The sequence below is a fragment of the Saccopteryx leptura genome, chromosome 6 (assembly GCF_036850995.1).
Source record: "Saccopteryx leptura isolate mSacLep1 chromosome 6, mSacLep1_pri_phased_curated, whole genome shotgun sequence".
Taxonomy (NCBI): Eukaryota; Metazoa; Chordata; class Mammalia; order Chiroptera; family Emballonuridae; genus Saccopteryx; species Saccopteryx leptura.
Window position 1 is genome coordinate 77,176,961 of NC_089508.1, and position 19,435 is coordinate 77,196,395.

Here is a 19,435-nt window from a genome sequence, read left to right on the forward strand (position 1 = left end):
ACTTCCAGAACCATGTTGAATAGAGTGGTGAAAGGGGGCACCCCTGCCTTGTTCCTGATCTTAAAGGGATTGCTTTTAATTTTTGCCCATTGAGTATGATGTTGGCTTTGGGTTTGTCATAGATGGCCTTTATCATGTTTTAGTATGTTCCCTGTATTCCCACTTTGCTGAGAGTTTTTTTTTAATCTTATTTTTATTAATTTTAATGCAGTGACATTGATAAATCAGGGTACATATGTTCCGAGAAAACATCTCCAGGTTATTTTTACATTTGATTATGACTCACCCAAAGTCAAGTTGTCTTCTGTCACCTTCTATCTGGTTTTCTTTGTGCCCCTCCCCTCCCCCCACTCACTCTCTCTCCTTCCTCGCCCCCTCCCCACCCCCACCCCAACCCCTGTTACCATCACATTTTTTTTTTTTAATAAATAAATTTTTATTAATTTTAATGGGATGACATCAATAAATCAGGGTACATATATTCAAAGAAAACATGTCCAGGTTATCTTGTCATTCAATTATGTTGTATACTCATCACCCAAAGTCAGATTGTCCTCTGTCACCTTCTATCTAATTTTCTTTGTGCCCCTCCCCCTCCACCTTTCCCTCTCCCTCCTTCCCTCCCCCCGCCCCCCATAACCACCACACTCTTGTCCATGTCTCTTAGTCTTGTTTTTATGTCCCACTAATGTATGGAATCCTGCAGTTCTTGTTTTTTTCTGATTTACTTATTTCACTCCATAAATGTTATCAAGATCCCACCATTTTGTTGTAAATGATCTGATGTCATCATTTCTTATGGCTGAATAGTATACCATGGTGTATATGTGCCACATATTCTTTATCCAGTCTTCTATTTTTTTTTTACAGTGATTAAAGTCTTTAAGCAAACTCTTGGCCACTACAGCAAGAATCCATAAAAGAGTAGTGTTCTTAACATGTTCACCAAGTCCAAGTTGGCACCATCACCATGCCAAATCCCTGAAAAATGCAACCCAACCCCAGTTCAGTCTGTTAGGAGCTGTCACAAGGAGCAGGGGTCCAGGAAAAGTCCATATCCAGGAACGGTCCTCATGGCACTGGAATTGTTGTCACAATTCTATACTTTGCAGCTCACGTCCAAGTCCCAATGACCGCTGCTTCTAGCTGGTAATGATTCCGGTAGACTGGAAAAGCCATCTGCAGCATGTGTGGAGATGGAGCTTCTGTTCTCCTCTGCCTGGAGAGATGAGACCAGGTTGCTTTTCCCTGGAGCTCTGCGACTGTGGCGTGGTAAAGAGAACCTTGGGGTACACTAAGCTGGGTGGCAAAGTTAGATTCGTAATAGAAATTGGCAAAAGGGAGGAAGAGAGCTCTAAATTAGGAGTAGGTCCCAGCCTGAAATATGAGTGGGGCATTGAGGTAGGAGGAATAAAGGAAACACTATATATTAAACAAAGCAGCAGAAAATAGGACTATCAACACCCATAACAGAGATCTTTGAGGGAAGAATAAAAAACCTGACTATTCAGGCAAGACATTGTTAAGTGGCCCTTGTGCAAATGAGATCAGTTTATCTGCTTCTTGGAAGAAATACCCTAGGCTCGTCCACAGTGTCTTAAATGGGGCCGAGGGCCCTGGGCACCTTCAGCCTTCAGTGGCAAACTCCAGCATTCTGGGCAAGGTTAGGTCATAGGTGGCTGGAGCAGGGCTGGAAGAGACTGAACCCTCCCTTAGAGGAGCGAGGGGGAAGCCTACCTTCCAGTGTCCCTGTTTCCTCACAGCAGAGGCATGTAAGTCTGGCAGGCTTTAGCTCAATGATTGCTGAGAATTTTGATCATAAATGGGTGCTGGATTTTATCAAATGCTTTTTCTGCATCTATTGATATTATCATGTGATAATACCTCATCTTTATTTTCATTTCCATTTTTTTTTATCCCTTTACTTTCAGCCTGTGTGTATCTTTTGTTTTGATGTGGGTCTCTTGTAGACAGCATATGTATGGGCCCTGTTTTCTTATCATGCAGCTACCTTATGTCTTTTGATTGGAGCATTTAATCCATTTACCTTTAAGGTTTTTATTGATATGTAGTTGTTTATTGCCCTTTTATTCTTTAAATCTACATTCCTCTTTTCTAGATTTTACCCCCTTTTTTCTGTTTATAACAAGCCCCTTAACATTTCTTGTAGCATTGGTTTTTTATTTTTAGGGTTTTTTTTTACAGAGACAGAGAGAGAGAGAGAGAGAGAGAGATAGGAACAGACAGACAGGAACAGAGAGAGATGAGAAGCATCAATCATTAGTTTTTTTGTTGCGCATTGCGACACCTTAGTATTTGTTCACTGATTGCTTTCTCATATGTGCCTTGACCATGGGCCTTCAGCAAACCGAGTAACCCCTTGCCTGAGCCAGCAACCTTGGGTCCAAGCCGGTGAATTTTTGCTCAAACCAGATGAGCTCACGTGACCTCGGGGTCTCGAACCTGGGTCTTCCGCATCCCAGTCCGACGCTTTATCCACTGTGTCACCGCCTGGTCAGGCACTTGTAGCATTGGTGTTGTTGTAATGAATTTCTTGATGTTTATTTTGTCTGGGAAGCTTTTTATTTGTCCTTCTATTTTAAATAATAGCCTTGCTGCATAAAGAATTGTTGGTTGTAGGTTCTTGTTCTGCATTACTTTGAATATTTCTTGCCATTCCCCTCTGGCCTCAAGTGTTTCTGTTGAAAAGTCGGATGTCATCCTTATGGGAGCTCCTTTGTAAGTGATTGACTGCTTTTCTCTTGCCGCTTTTAGTATTCTTTCTCTCTTAGCTTTGGTATTTTAATTAGGTTGTGTCTCAGTGTAAGTCTCTTTGGGTTACTCTTTAATGAGATTCTCTGTGCTTCTTGAACTTATGTGACTTTTTTCTTTATCAATTTAGGGAAGTTTTCAGCTATGATTTCTTCAGTCATGTTCTCTATCCCTTGTTCTTTCTCTTCTCCTTCAGGAACCTCTATTATACAGATGTTGTTTCTCTTCATATTGTCACAGAGCTCTCTTAGAATTTCCTCTGACTTTTTGATCCTCTTTTCTTTTTGCTATTCTGCTTCTGTGCTTTTGCTTATCTTGTCTTCTAAAACAGTGGTCCCTAACCCCCGGGCTCCGGACTGGTATCCGTCTGTGGGCCATTTGGTACCGGTCTGCAGAGAAAGAATAAATAACTTACATTATTTCTGTTTTATTTATATTTAAGTCTGAACGATGTTTTATTTTTAAAAAATGACCAGATTCCCTCTGTTACATCCCTCTAAGACTCACTCTTGACGCTTGTCTCGGTCACATGATACATTTATCCACCCCACCCTAAAGGCTAGTCCGTGAAAATATTTTCTGACAATAAACCAGTCCATGGCCCAAAAACGTTGGGGACCACTGCTCTAAATCACTGATTCGATCCTCTGCTTCATCCAGCCTTCTTTTAATTCCTTCTAGTGTAGTCTTCATTTCTGATATTGTGTTTGTCATTTCTGACTGTTTCTTTTTTATGATTTCAATGTCCTTTTTGATACGTGTTATCTCTTTATTTAGTGCTCATTATGCTCACCCATTTTTTTCTTTTTTTTCTTTTCTTTTTTTTTTTTTTTTCATTTTTCTGAAGCTGGAAACAGGGAGAGACAATCAGACAGACTCCCGCATGCGCCCGACCGGGATCCACTCGGCACGCCTACCATGGGGCGACGCTCTGCCCACCAGGGGGCGATGCTCTGCCCATCCTGGGCGTCGCCATGTTGCGACCAGAGCCACTCTGGCGCCTGGGGCAGAGGCCACAGAGCCATCCCCAGCGCCCGGGCCATCTTTGCTCCAATGGAGCCTTGGCTGCGGGAGGGGAAGAGAGAGACAGAGAGGAAGGCGCGGCGGAGGGGTGGAGAAGCAAATGGGCGCTTCTCCTGTGTGCCCTGGCCGGGAATCGAACCCGGGTCCTCCGCACGCTAGGCCGACGCTCTACCGCTGAGCCAACCGGCCAGGGCCCACCCATTTTTTTCTCTAAGATCTTTGAGCATCCTGACAATCATTATTTTAAACTCTGCATCTGGTAATTTGGTTATTTTCATCTCATTCAGTTCTTTTCTGGGGATTTCTCTTGATTCATTTGGACTGCATTTCTCTGTCTTCCCATTTGTCTATGTATAGACTCCTCTTTTGGTTGTGGTGTTTGTGCAGCTTGCTGAGTCTAGGGTTGGTATTGTCTGCCTCCAATTTTCACTTGTGTTATTTCTAGGTCTTCTTGTGTTGACATCAGCTGCTGTTTGTGATCTGCTGTGGGCTACTAATATGCTGTCACTATTCTTTTTACTATTTGTGTTGGCGTTTTCTGTGTCTTAGCTGGGTCAGGTGTGAGGAGCCTTTCCTTAAGCTACACTCTAACAAGGGTTGTTAGGTCCTGAACTGATGCTCTCTGTATCTGGCCTCTTGATATGCCTGCCCTGTACCTCACTGACCAAAGCCTGGTGCAGATCAGTGGCCGGTCACTGTTCATTACTGCCTCTTATAAACCTTTTTGGAGCTACAAGCAATCCAGATCCTGTGGCTGCCTCTGCTGAGTATAGGTGCCATTGTAAATATCAACTGCACTCCTAGGCTAGCTTTTATTTACTCTTGGCCTGAGGAAGTTTGTTTAAAAGTTCAAGTTTCCTTGAGATCCGCTTTTCTGCCGCCTCTTATTTGTGGTTACTTGTTGGGCTCAGTACTGTAATTCAGTGATTAGGTACAGTATTGGATATGGCTTGCCCCTTAGCCTCAGGTGTCATTTTATCCAGACTTTTTATTTATTTATTTATTTTGTTTTTTTCTTCTTTTTCAGCACTCAGAAGGGTGTGGCCACAGGAGTCCAGTGGGTGTTGCCTCTGTGTTCCAATGTGTGGTCTGTCCCCCCCGCCTGCTGCCACCGCTGTTGTTGCCCCGGGCATTTGGGCTCGGATACTGCCAGTGCAGGCCTGCCTCCATGGCTGCCGCGGGTTCCGCCACCCCGGGCTGGCTTTTGAGCACACTCCTGTTGCCACCATGGCCGCTGCGTGCACCCACTCTGATCGCCTCCGTGGTTGCCCTGGCCTCTGCTGGCACGGGTGGGCTTGTGTGGGAGTGTTCAGGCTGCAGCTGCAGCCACCACCTCTGCAGGCGGGCTTGCATGCACCTGCTCAGACCGCCTCCGTGGTCACCCTGGCGTCTGTGGCGGGCAGGCTTACGCGCGCTTGCTCAGACTGCTGCGGCCCTGCAGCCATGCCCCGCAGTTGTCGGCTCACCCACCCCCAGCGAGTACTCAGCAGCATGAGGGGGCAGTGTTGTTCAGACCTCAGCACTTACTACCTGTGTCCCTAACGTGCTGCCTGCTTCTAAGTGCCTCTTTGCTCTGACTGGAGCAGGAGAGCCTCTGGTGTGCAGGATAATTTCTTCCCTTTGCTGCTGTTGCTCCTCCCAGGAAAAATGTTCACTTTTAGATTTGGGGAGTGACTCAGCCCAGGGGTTAGGGTGGCTGTCCCTCAAAGTGTCTCTCCCTGTGCTTCTGAGATTACACTCTCTAGCAACTCTAGTTCTCTCGGCACTCCCCACACCCATAACCCCAGATAGATGGCTGTGAGCAAAGTTTGCTGCACGGTCCCTTTTAGACTGAACCTTGGTCTGAGAGTTCTGTCCCCTTCTCGCCAACAGTATCTAGGCTCTTTTCTCAGCTAAATACAGTCTGTACACCTTTTCTAGGCTCCAAGACTCAGGCTGGGCCTCCAGGCCTGTGGCTGAGGACCTACAACTCTTAGGGCAACCCTCCCTGCCATGAGAGTCCCTCCGGGCCACCACTTGTTTCTGGGAGCGGGGCAGCCCTTTCCGTGTCTCCGCCTTTCCTACCAGTCTCAGTGTGGTGTCTTTGGTGGTCCTTGGCTATAGAATCCTCTTAGTTTAGTCCAAAGTTGGTCTTTCAAGATGACTGTTCTCAAAATTAAGTTGTAATCCACTGTGGTTCTGGGAGGTGGGAGTTGGAATGTCCGCATACTCCGTGGCCATCTTGTCCTCGGGATTTCTGTTATTATAAAGCCCTGGGTTGAGCTGAGGGATGGGCTTGTGACTGTGTTTTGGGAGGGAACCTTCTTTTTTTTTTTTCTTTGACAGAGACAGAGAGAGGGACAGTTAAGGAGAGAAATGAGAAGCATCAGTTCTTCATTGCGGCATCCTAGTTGTTCATTGATTGTGTTCTCATATATACCGTGACCGGGTGGAGGGAATTAGAGCACAGCTAGTGACCCCTTGCTCAAGCCATAGACCTTGGGCTCAAGCCAGTGACCATGGGGTCATGTCTATGATCCCACACTTAAGCCAGCAACCCAGCACTCAAACCGATGAGCCCTCACTCAAGTTGATAACCTTGGAGTTTTGAACCTGGGTCCTCTGCTTCCCAGTCCAATGCTCCATCCACTGCACCACTGCCTAGTCAGGCTCTGTTGTCTTTTTCTTACTACTATCTTATATACTGTACAAGTATTTGCTCTTAGTATGTTTGTCTTAAAAATTTTTTGTTTTTAAATCAGATTTATTTGACATAATTTATACATAATAAAACCTACCCTGTTAATTGTGCAGTTTTATGCGTTTTCACAAACTTACATAGTTTAGTAACCAGTACTGCCACAATCAAGATAAAAAACATTTACATTATCCCCAGAAGTTTTCTTGTGTTCCTTTGCTGTTCTTTTTTTACCCTTACCTCAGCTCCCGGCAGTCATTGATCTGTTTTCCATCTATATAGTTTTGCATTTTCAAAATGTCATATAGCCTGACCAGGTGGTAGAACAATAGATAGAGCGTCAGCCTGTGGTGCTGAAGACCCAGGTTCAAAACCTGAAGGTGGTCACTGGCTTGAGCGCAGGATCATCTGGGTTGAGTGCAGGGTCACTGCCTTGAGCATTGGGTCATATACATGAACCATGGTTGCTGGCTTGAGTGTGGGGTCATAGACATAACCTCATGGTTGCTGTATTGAACCCCAAGGTCACTGTTTTGATTCCAAGGTCACTGCCTTGAGTCCAAAGTCATTGGCTTGAGCAAGGGTTCAATCTACTGTAGCCTCCTGGTCAAGGCACATAAGAGAAAGCAATCAATGAACAACTAAAGTACCGCAATGAAGAATTGATGCTTCTCTTCTCTCTTTCCCTTCTGGTCTGTCTGTCCCTGTCTTTTAGACACACACTCTCTCTCTCTCACACACTCAAAAAATGTCATATTAATTAAATCATATAGTATTTAGAACTGGCTATTTTCACTTACCATAATGCCTTTGAGATCCACTCATGTATAAGCAGTTTGTTCTTTTTTATTCCTGGTCAGTATGCCGTTGCATAGATGTGTCACAATTTATTATCTATTTATTAGTTGATGAACATATGGGTTGTTTCTAGCTTTTTTTATTTTTTTTATTTTACAGAGACAGAGAGTGAGTCAGAGAGAGGGATAGATAGGGACAGACAGACAGGAACGGAGAGAGATGAGAAGTATCAATCATTAGTTTTTCGTTGCGACATCTTAGTTGTTCATTGATTGCTTTCTCATATGTGCCTTGACTGCAGGCCTTCAGCAGACTGAGTAACCCCTTGCTCGAGCCAGCGACCTTGGGTCCAAGCTGGTGAGCTTTGTTCAAAGCAGATGAGACTGCACTCAACCTGGCAACCTCAGGGTCTTGAACCTGGGTCCTCCACATTTGTCTGACGCTTTATCCACTGTGCCACCGCCCGGTCAGGCATTTCTAGCTTTTAAATAAAGCTTCTGTAAGCATTCAAGAGTAATTCTTTGTGTAGTATGTTTAATTTCTTTTGGGTAGCCTAGGCGTGGGATAGCCAAACCATGAAGTAAGTGTATGTTTGGCTTCATAAGGTCTATTTTCCGCCTTTTTAACTTGATTAATGGTTATCACTTATTGTATTGACATTCTAAATGTGTATATTGTAAAATTTGCCATTTTTAAAAATGTTTTTTGAATTTTGTACCTCACTTCCATGGCATTCCCTATTCTAAGATTATTCTTTTACCTTATTTAGGTGTAGCTATAGTTTTAGTAATTATGGATGAGTCTAGCATTTTTCAGTTTACTCTATAAAAGAAGAAATAGTGCTCTATGTATTCTAATTTCTTTTGGTATTTTTGTTCTAGCGGTTACCTCTGTATTAATAATTGCTATACTACCCTTATTTTCTTTTTATCCCTTTTATTTTTGTTATCTAGTCTGTTGGTTTTAATCTTTGATTTCCTTTCCATACCTGTATAATAGTTGATGATCTTATTTCTTAGTTGTAGTCATTCTATTTATGAGATCATATGTTTACATTCTTCTATCTATGTCCTCACTTGAAGTTTATTCTTACCATATGTCCATTTTCTGAAGTTTCCTCAGACACCTATTATTTCTCCAGGGGTTGATAAATTGCAATTTGTTGGGTCAAATCTGGCTCACTGCCTATTTTTGTATGGCCTGCAAACTTAGCATGTACTTTACATTTTTAGATGGTTGGGCTAAAAGATAAAAGTAATATTTCATGATACATGAAAATTATATGAAAATAAAATTTCAGTGCCCGTATAGTTTTACTGGATCACAGCCATGCTTACTCATTTATTATCTATAACTACTTATGTACTACAACAGAATTGAGTAATGCAAGAGAGATTTATGACTTGTAAAGCCTAATAATATATTTGTTATCTATTTCTTTATACAGAAAGTTTGCTGATCTCTGCTCAAGTAGATTCCTCAGAAAGGTCACATGTATATAATCCCAAGATTCTGACATATTCAGAATGGTGTTTTTATAGCTTGGCTGGAAATAATAACTTTGGTTTGCATTTTCTTTCTTTGAAAATGCTGCTGTGCTGTTGTCTTGTTTTATATGTTGTTATTGAGAAGTCTGATGTCAGTCTAATATCCTTGCTATTATTTTATTTTTTTGCCTGAAGGCCTCAGGACTTTTATCTTTAAAGTCTAATAATCTTAGTAGAATATATTTCAGCCCTGGCCGGTTGGCTCAGCGGTAGAGCGTCGGCCTAGCGTGCGGAGGACCCGGGTTCGATTCCCGGCCAGGGCACACAGGAGAAGCGCCCATTTGCTTCTCCACCCCTCCGCCGCGCTTTCCTCTCTCTCTCTCTCTTCCGTTCCCGCAGCCAAGGCTCCATTGGAGCAAAGATGGCCCGGGCGCTGGGGATGGCTCTGTGGCCTCTGCCTCAGGCGCTAGAGTGGCTCTGGTCGCAATATGGCGACGCCCAGGATGGGCAGAGCATCGCCCCCTGGTGGGCAGAGCATCGCCCCTGGTGGGCGTGCCGGGTGGATCCCGGTCGGGCGCATGCGGGAGTCTGTCTGACTATCTCTCCCTGTTTCCAGCTTCAGAAAAAAGAAAAAGAAAAAAAAAAAAAAAAAAGAATATATTTCAGAGTTGATCATATGGGATGATTTTTTCTCAATACTTATGGGCCCTTTTTGTGTGTATATTTAGATCCTTTTTTTTTCCAAGAAGTTTTACCAGATTACAGTTTTAAATATGAGCTGTTTATTTTTTTTATTTCCTTTATGGATACTCCAGCTATACTTTATTGACTTTCTTATGCCTGTATTCTATTTCATCCATTTTTTCTGACTGTATTTTTTTACTTCATCACATTTTCTTTGTTTATTTTTAGCGAGAGAGAAAGACAACAGGAAGGGAGAGAGACGAGAAGAATCAACTCATAGTTGCGGCTCCTTAGTTGTTCATTGATTGCTTCACATATGTGCCTTGACTGGGGGCGTTCCAGCTGAGGCAGTGACCCCTTGCTCAAGGCAGCAGCCTTGGGCTTAAGCTAGTGACCTGGGGCTTCAAGCCAGACCTTTGGGCTCAAGCCAGTGACCATGGAATCATGTTGATGATCCCACACTCAAGAGACGGTGACCCCACGCTCAAGCTGGCAACCTCAGGGTTTTGAACCTGGGAGCTCTGTGTCCCAGGTCAATGCTCTATCCATTGCACCACCACCAACTGGGCAATTCCCTTCTCTTGTCTGCGTCCATAGGCTTGAAGTGATAGGCAGTGGGAACTCTGATGAACAAATCATATGAAAGTTGGGGTACTTATTTTTTGTTTTCTAATAGTATCGCAAGCATGGGTCATGTGTGATTTTATTGCTCTCCTTGTTCATTGTTTTGGAGGGGGAAACTTTAGGGAAGATGCAAAATCAGGTCATTGCCATTCTCTTTCTGGCTTAGTATATCTGAGATAATTTTTATTTTTTGCAAGAACTCTTAAATGAAAAAACTAAATATTTTAGTAGCTATGGGACAACAAATAGATGAAAATACTCTATACATTTCTTAATTATATCATTACAATGATTTTTAAATATATTTAATAGAAAATCTCATTACTCAAGTATTTTGGGTACTGTACAGATTTTTTTTTGCACACTTCACAATCTGTTCTCTGTTAGCACAAAATTTTAAAAACTGCTATTTAAAAATTATAGTATTTTTCAAAAATTTATTAATTTTGAAGGCCCATTTTTGTTGTGGTTAGTATTCAGGTGTTTGGTTTTTTTTGTTTTTTCTTTACAGAGACAGAGAAAGAGTCAGAGAGAGGGATAGATAGGGATAGACAGGAACAGAGAGAGATGAGAAGCATCAATCATTAGTTTTTCGTTGCGACACCTTAGTTGTTCATTGATTGCTTTCTCATATGTTCCTTGACCGTGGGGCTACAGCAGACCGAGTAACCCCTTGCTCGAGCCAGCGACCTTGGGTCCAAGCTGGTGAGCTTTGTTCAAACCAGATGAGCCCACGCTCAAGCTAGCGACCTCGGGGTCTTGAACCTGGGTCCTCCACATCCCAGTCCGATGCTCTATCCACTGCGCCACCGCCTGGTCAGGCAGTAGTCAGGTTTTTTTATGTATCCAGTTTCCATTACATTAAGTGCAATTAAGGTTGATGTGTTAGGGAACATTTATTATTTGAGTCATCTGTATCATTTTACCTTGCTTTGTAATATATTTTGAAATCAAAACAGACTCATTTTTCATTTATTAGATGCATACTTCTACTGGAGGAGGTTTTTGTGACTGTGGAGACACAGAAGCATGGAAAACTGGCCCTTTTTGTGTAAATCATGAACCTGGAACAGCAGGCACTACAAAAGAGGTAAGAATATTTGTTTTTGTTTTTTAAATACTAATTACCTTAAGCTTGTTAAAATTAGGTAGAAATAAATATTGTGTGTATGGCTTAAACTGAAAACCATTGAGAACCTTGATAATGAATTCATAATGGAAAGGTAACTTAGAATATTTTTTGTTAAGTAGTCAATTTGCTGAGTAAGACTAAATAATATATATTTAAGCTAAAAGAAAACAGGAAAGTATTATTGATGGAAGCCAAGTGTAATAAATTAGAACAGAATAGAATTGACAAATTTTATCATTTTCTTTAAAAAGTCAGCAAATTATTTACTATACATCCTCATCAGAGAATAAAAGTAATCCAGCTCCGATAATTAGGAGAATGAGGAAATAATTATAGAACCACTGAAGGAATTATAAAAGACTCTATATGACTCTAAATATATTTGAAAATGTATTATTTTATCAAACAATATAAAGTGCTATAGTTTATTTAAAAACAGAACACTTGAACATCTTATAACCATTGAAAAAATTCAGAAAATTGTTATGAGACAATACTTTCTAAAATATGCTATGTTTAAATAGTTTCACTGATAAATTCTTTTCAAAACTTCAAAAATAAAGAATTTTTGTACTCTTTAACTGTTTCAGATAACCCTATAGCAACGAATACTTCTAGGGCCCATATTTTGATCTCTTTAAGTATTCCCCACCAAATAAAATTAGGGATTACTGTGAATATACTAGATCCAGGTATTAGTCAGGAATAGGTAAACTTGTAATGTGTTTATATCAAGAGAACCTAGTACCCAGCTTGAAAGGGCTCCCATTGACCTACCTGGGTTAAATAATTGGAAGATCAAAAAAATAATAACAACCACTATAATTGTTTGAATCATACTGAATATATAAAAATCTATGAGTTTCTAATGAAACTCATGTGAAAGTTAAGTTAAATAGACTAATTGATAGATGAAGTTTGTCACCTTGTGGTTATATCAATTTTTTACTATACAAATTGGTAGGAATTGTGTTTCATGGCAAACAAGTATTTCCAGTTAATGCGGCAAAGCTCCTCTTTCTAGATGAATTGGTAGGTAATAGAGGAGGGATAATAAAATAAGAAAAATCAACATTTTGCGATTTCTAAGGAAATAGATGATAGATAAGGGTCATTTAATGGATGCGAAAACCATTAAGGCTTGAGTTGATGAGGAACAATGTTCACATGTTCTAAATTGTTATCTCGTACATTACTTACTAGTTACAAGAGAAAAAAAAATGAAACTTTACAATGGAGGTTTCATGCTATCATTACCTGAAACAGTCATGAATATTAGCATCACTACTAATAGTAGAGTATTCCTCATCTAATGTAAAATGTAGTACTTAGTTTAATATCTGAAAATTAATGTAATACACCATATAAATAGAATAAAAAAAAAACCACATGATCATCACAATAGATGCACCAAAAGCATTTGACTAAATCCAACATCATGATAAAAACACTTAATAAACTTAATAGAAGGGAATTTCCTCAAGCTGATAGAGGGCCTATGTGAAAAACTTACCACTATGATTATACTGGATACTGTCTCCCTAATATCAGGAATAAGGCAAAGATTCTGCTTTTGCCAAATCTATTTATTTTTGTACTGGAGGTTCTAGTCAAGGCAGTTAGGCAAGAAAAAGAAAAGACATCCATATTGGAAAAGAAGTAGTAAAACTATATTTACAGATGACATGATTTTGTACATAGAAAATCTTAAGGAATTCACTAAAAAATTATGAGGACTAATGAAGTCAGCAAGATTACAGGATATAAAATTATTATACAGCCTGACTTGTGGTGGCGCAGTGGATAAAGCGTCAACCTGGAAACGCTGAGGTTGCCAGTTCAAAACCCTGGGCTTGCCTGGTCAAGGCACATATGGGAGTTGATGCTTTCTGTTCCTCCCCACTTCTCTCTTTCTCTCTCTCTCTCTCTCCCCTCTCTATAATGAATAAATAAAATCTTTTAAAAAATTATTATACAAAAATTGCTTGTAGTTCTATACATTGTAGTGAATATTCTGAAGATGAAATTAATGAAAAAATTCATTTACTATAGTATCAAAGAGAATAAAATAGGAATAAATTTTTAAAAGCATAAAATTTATATTCTAAAAACTATAAAAATGGTTGAAATTTTAAAAAGATGTAAATAGGCCCTGGCCGGTTGGCTCAGCGGTAGAGCGTCGGCCTAGCGTGCGGAGGACCCGGGTTCGATTCCCGGCCAGGGCACACAGGAGAAGCGCCCATTTGCTTCTCCACCCCTCCGCTGCGCTTTCCTCTCTGTCTCTCTCTTCCCCTCCCGCAGCCAAGGCTCCATTGGAGCAAAGATGGCCCGGGCGCTGGGGATGGCTCTGTGGCCTCTGCCCCAGGCGCTAGAGTGGCTCTGGTCACAACATGGCGATGCCCAGGATGGGCAGAGCATCGCCCCCTGGTGGGCAGAGCATCGCCCCTGGTGGGCGTGCCGGGTGGATCCCGGTCGGGCGCATGCGGGAGTCTGTCTGACTGTCTCTCCCTGTTTCCAGCTTCAGAAAAATGAAAAAAAAAAAAAAAAGATGTAAATAAATGGAAAAACATGTCATATTTCTGGACCAGAAGAGTTACTGTTGTTACTGTGGCAGCCCTTTGTGGGGTTTTTTTTCCCCAGTATCACCAAGGAATTAATTCAGTTCTTCGTCATCACTGATCAGATGTCTCAAAAATTTATACTGAATTTCTATTGGATTTTTTTTTTCTTAAAGAGCAATTTTTCCTGTTTAGTCCTTTGTTTAAATAGCTTATTGTGGTATAACTTGGGTACTATATAAGAAAATCTACCCTTTTAAAGTGTACACAGTTCAGTGTGTATTTTTAGTATATTCAGAGTTGAATTATAGAACATATTTGTCACCCCCAAAGAAACCCTATACCCATTAGCCGTGGCTTGCTTTTCTTCCCCTCCCTCCCTCCCTCTCTTCCTCCCTCCCTCCCTTTCTTTTTTCCTAAGACAATATCTATTTATTAGCTCATAGTTCTGTAGGTCAGAAGTCCAATCATAATGTGGCTGAATTCTTTGCTCAGAATCTGACATAGCTGAAATCAAGTTATTAGGTATGTAGCCCTTCTTTCTTGGGGCTCTGGAGAAGATCTGCTTCCAAGCTTATGCACATTGTTAGCAGAATTTAAGACCTTTTGGTAATAGAACTGGAGTCCATATTTACTCTCAGCTGGAGCCTAGTCTTATGGGCTCCCAGAGGCTGCCCATATTTTCAGTCAACAAAGGCAAATCTCCCTCAATGTAACAATCCCCTGCTCTCCATTTCTTTCAAACTCCCCAGCCTTAGGCAACTAATTTATCTATGTAGATTTGTCTATTCTGGACATTCTATATACATGGTATCATATAATATGTGTTCTTTTATGATTGGCTTCTTTCACCTAGCATGTTCTCAAGGTTCATCCATGTTGTAGCATGTGCTTTATTACTTTTTATAACCATATATTTCAATGTATAGATATATACTACATTTTATTTATCCATTTATTAGTTGTTGGACTTTTGTTTATTTTCACTTTTTGGCTATTATTCTGAATAGTGCTGCTGTGAACAGATGTGTATAAGTTTTTGTGCAGACATATTGTATACATTTCTCTTGGATATATGCCTAGGAGTGGTATGGCTGGGTCATATGTTAACTATGCTTAACATTTTGAGTATCTGTTAAACTTTTCCAAATTGGCTGCACTATTTTACATTTCTACCAGCAGTATATAAGGGTTCAAATTTTTCCACATCCTGGCAAACACTTGTTATTATCTATCGTTTTGATTATAGTTACCCTAACAGGTGTGAAGAGGTATCTCATTGGGATTTTTTTATATCTAAAATTTTTTTAAATGTATTGATTTCAGAGAGAGAAAGGGTGCCAGAGAAAGAGAAACAAAGAAAAAAAAAAGACATCGATTTGCTGTTCCACCCATTTATGCACTCATTGGTTGATCCCTATATGTGCCCTCTCGAGATCAAACCATGGCACATTGGGATGATACCCCAATGAGATACCCAAGGCAGGGCCTCATTGTGATTTTGACTTGCATTTCCTTAATGGCTTATGATGCAGAGCATTTAGATACATTTTTTTTTTAGCTCCATATCATAAGGCTTGAACAAGCCTTTTATTAAGGAGGTGATATTCTGTAGTAAACATATTTATGGGAGTTAAAAGAGCTAGGTTTAGTCTTTCTTCTACTATTTATAGGCTCTTTGACCTTGGAAGGGTTTTGTATTCATTAAATGTCATTAATTTTATTTCTGCAGAGTGGCTATGAGGATTAGTTGAAATAAATTAGAAAAGTTTTTTGTAAACTATAAGGGATAACCAATAGTTATCTGATATCATGATTAGGCTTTTCAGAAAGGCAGAGAACATTGATATGAGAGAACATTACTAAAAGGGGTGGGGACATGGTTCTGCCTCCTTTTCTTTCTGTAATCTGTAACATCAACTTGACAACAGGGAGTTAAGATAAACTGATATGAATAGCAGTCCTTTTGAGGGCAGTTTGATTTTATTCCTGGAGGATGGTGTAATAAACTTATTAAAATAATTATTATAAATTAATAACATTATTTTCCTTATCTATTCATTTGTATACAGTGTTTGTTTTTCTCTACTTTCTTACAGAATTTACGTTGTCCATTGAATGAAGAGGTGATTGCCCAAGCCAGGAAAATATTCCCTTCAGTGATAAAATACATCGTAGAAATGACCATATGGGAAGAGGAAAAAGAGTTACCTTCTGAACTCCAGATAAGGTGGGACAATTTTTCAAAAGGTAGAAGTTTTAGCAATCATCTTTTTTTTTCCCTCCTCTTTTCCAAGTGAGGGGAGGGGAGATAAAGAGACATACTCCTACATGCGTTCCCACTAGGAACCATCCAGCAACCCATGTCTGGGCAGATGCTCTGCCCATCTTGGGCCATGCTTGCAACCGAGGTATTTTTTAGCACCTGAGGTAGAGGCTCCATGGAGCCATCCTCAATGCCCAGAGCCGATGTGCTGAAACTAGGTGAGCCATGACTGTGGGAGAGAAAGGGAGAAAGAAGGGAAAAGGAGACTTTACCACTTAAAGACACAGTCATTTCTTCTTCTTTTTTTCTTTTGCTGGTCACTTCTTATGTGCCCTGACCGGAATTGAACCTGTGATATCCATACACTGGGCCAACACTCTACCTCTAAGCCAACTGGCCAGAGAATGATCATTATTTATATTGCAAAATGAGTATTAGAAAAATAAGTGTTCTTGTTGTTCTTATTTACTGCTTAATTTATTATCATTATGAAAATTGTATAGACAATTATTTCTTGGGAATACTTCTAAAATAACCATTTATATGAGATGCTCTGTTAGGCATAAACAAAAAGAAGAGCCTAGTCAGGAGCTTCTGATTTATAAGAAAAAAACACTTTGGGAGTCTTTTTTTTTTTTTTTTTGTATTTTTCTGAAGTGAGAAGCGGGGAGGCAGAGAGACAGACTCCTACATGCGCCCAACTGAGATCCACCCGACAAGCGCACTAGGGGGCAATGCTCTGCCCATCTGGGGTGTTGCTGTTACAACTGGAGCCATTCCAGCACCTGAGGCAGAGGCCATGGGACCATCCACAGCACCCAGGCTAACTTTGCTCCAGTGGAGCCTTGGCTGTGGGAGGGGAAGGGAGAGATAGAGAGAAGGGAGAGGGGGAAGGGTAGAGAAGCAGACGGGTGCCTCTCCTTTGTGCCCTGGCCGAGAATTGAACCCGGGACTTCCATATGCCAGGCCGATGCTCTACCACTGATACAACTGGCCAGGGCCACTTTGGGAGTCTTGTTCTAAATGATTTACAAGTCCCTAGAGAAGTAAATTGCCCAGTTTGATACTGGCTGGTACCACTCTCCATATTCTCCAAAGGTTTTTGAACAAAGGTAAGGACTTTGGAGCACTGCGTTTTCCTTGAGCCCAAGTCTTCATGATCAAAACAAGTTTGATGGTGGCAATGAGGAGATGGCCCTTTTTCCTGTGCTTTGGTAAATAGGATTATTTCAGTTATAGATACTTCACATTTTTAAGTCCAAATCTAGCTATTTCTAAGAGCCACAAGTCTTTCAGTGACAATAATGTTTGCTCTTAACTTACAAATGCAAAAGGAAATTCTAGATCTGATATGAAGATATAATTTGGGCCTGTGGGAATTTTTTTTTATCTGTGTAATCTTAGCAGTTCACAAAATTGCATCACAAATCTAATACTATTCTTTCTTATTTGAGTTTACCAGGTTTTCTTGGTTTGTTTTATTTTAGGAGAGAGAATTAGGAAATTTATTGTATAAAGACTTGACTTCAGTGGGCCATAAACAGCTAGGGGAAATAAAGGTCATCAGAGGTTGTGTCTACAAAGGTTTTAATTTGAAATATGTGAAAACATTAGTTACACCCTTTAAGAAATTATGTTGGTCAACATAATACTAGTTAGAAATCGCCCTGCCTAAAAAGGGAGAGTTGCTTGAATGTGGGTGTGTAAGGCAGCATGTGGGTGTGTATGTTGGAATTCAGATTCACAGGTCTGAATTCTAGTCCTTCTTACTGCTTATAGGCATTGTGACCATGAAGAAGTCCTAAGCTATAAGAGCTTCCATATCCTAAGCCAGGGGTCCCCAAACTGCGGGCCGCATGTGGCCCCCTGAGGCCATTTATCCGGCCCCCGCTGTACTTCTAGAAGGGGCACTTCTTTCATTGGTGGCCAGTGAGAGGAGCACAGGATGCGCACGGAGCACTGGAGTACTGTATGTGGTGGCGCCGCAAAGCGCGGCGTAGCTCACGTACAGTACTACTTCCAGTGATGCGGATGCACACGTCAGGGCTCTGGAAGCGCGTCATATGACGCACATCCAGTCTGCGGCTGCGGCACCCCACATTGAAATACTGTTAAGTTTGTTGATTTAAATTTACTTGTTCTTTATTTTAAATATTGTATTTGTTCGCGTTTTGTTTTTTTTACTTTAAGATATGTACAGTGTGCATAGGGATTTGTTCATATTTTTTTTTGCAGTCCGGCCCTCCACAGCCCTCCAACGGTCTGAGGGACAGTGAACTGGCCCCCTGTGTAAAAAGTTTGGGGACCCCTGTCCTAAGCTATAAGAGGCCCAGAACAATCTGCCTCTTAGAGTTCTGAGGATCAATAATTGAGCATATTGTAAACTGTTTAAAACTGATAACATTTAAATTTGTGTAACTCATGATAGCTGTTTTCATATATTTTATAAGATTCTCACACCATTCTCAAATGTAAACATACTCTTGTTAGAGATGGAAGAAGTCATCTCAACAAGATTAAAAGCTTTAACCGCTTATGTATATATAAGGTCCTTCACTCAGTCAGATAGTAGTGCTGGCCCTTTAAAGCTGTACACTTGAGAAAAACTTAAATGTACTATAAAACCAGAGCTATAAGGTAAAACAAAAAGAAATTCAATAAAAACTAAATGTTAATAAAATCTTACTATTATTGCCTGCTTGAAGGTTCTGTGTCCAAGGCCTGTGTCCCCTTGGCAAGATGGGAGATTAGCAAATTAAGAGTGGTATTAAAACCATGCTGCCACTAAACTGAGAGGAATAATTTATATCTGGAAGTGATAAAAAAAAAAAAGTGGGGCAAAAACATGGAAAAGGTAATGTTTTTATTTGGGTTTCTAAAATTTCACATTACTTTACCACTTAAAATAATTCTCTGTCAGTATTACAGTGCTCCTTTCTCATATGAGTGCTGCTGCTTCAGTACTGTTGTCATATGTTATTTTAGCCTATTTTTTACATTTTCCTTTACTTATTGCATTATCTGAATGTATATCTGTTTCTTAAGCAGGGAGAAAAATGAAAGATACTACTGTGTTCTTTTTAATGATGAACACCATTCATATGACCATGTCATATACAGTCTACAGAGAGCTCTTGACTGTGAGCTCGCAGAGGCCCAGTTGCATACCACTGCCATAGACAAAGAGGTTTGTGAGCTTCATTTGAATTATTGTGCTGTCTTAACATCAGCTTTCTGGAAGTCAGATGTTGACTGAGCCCTTGCCAAGTACCTTAGTATTGTGTTAGGTATAACCATCCTCTTCTCATTTCTTATATCCTACGTAAACTAATGAGAACTTGATTTTTCTGTGTGTGTATCATAGTTGTAGATAAATATAACTTCCCTCTTTTAGTCTAAATAATTAGGAAATTG

The 19,435-nt window shown here is 40.5% G+C and overlaps 1 protein-coding gene across 2 annotated transcripts in view; it reads left to right on the plus strand.

Moving 5' to 3' along the window:
- The window catches only part of UBR1 (ubiquitin protein ligase E3 component n-recognin 1), a 180,133-nt gene that overhangs the window by 36,070 nt on the left and 124,628 nt on the right, over positions 1–19,435 (plus strand). Inside the window, exons 4-6 of one of the 2 annotated variants that reach the window (XM_066343754.1) lie at positions 11,045–11,155; positions 15,855–15,985; positions 19,067–19,208. In XM_066343754.1, the coding sequence (XP_066199851.1) occupies positions 11,045–11,155; positions 15,855–15,985; positions 19,067–19,208 (384 nt within the window). The remainder of the gene's footprint in view (positions 1–11,044; positions 11,156–15,854; positions 15,986–19,066; positions 19,209–19,435) is intronic. The other variant, XM_066343755.1, reaches the window with a different exon arrangement.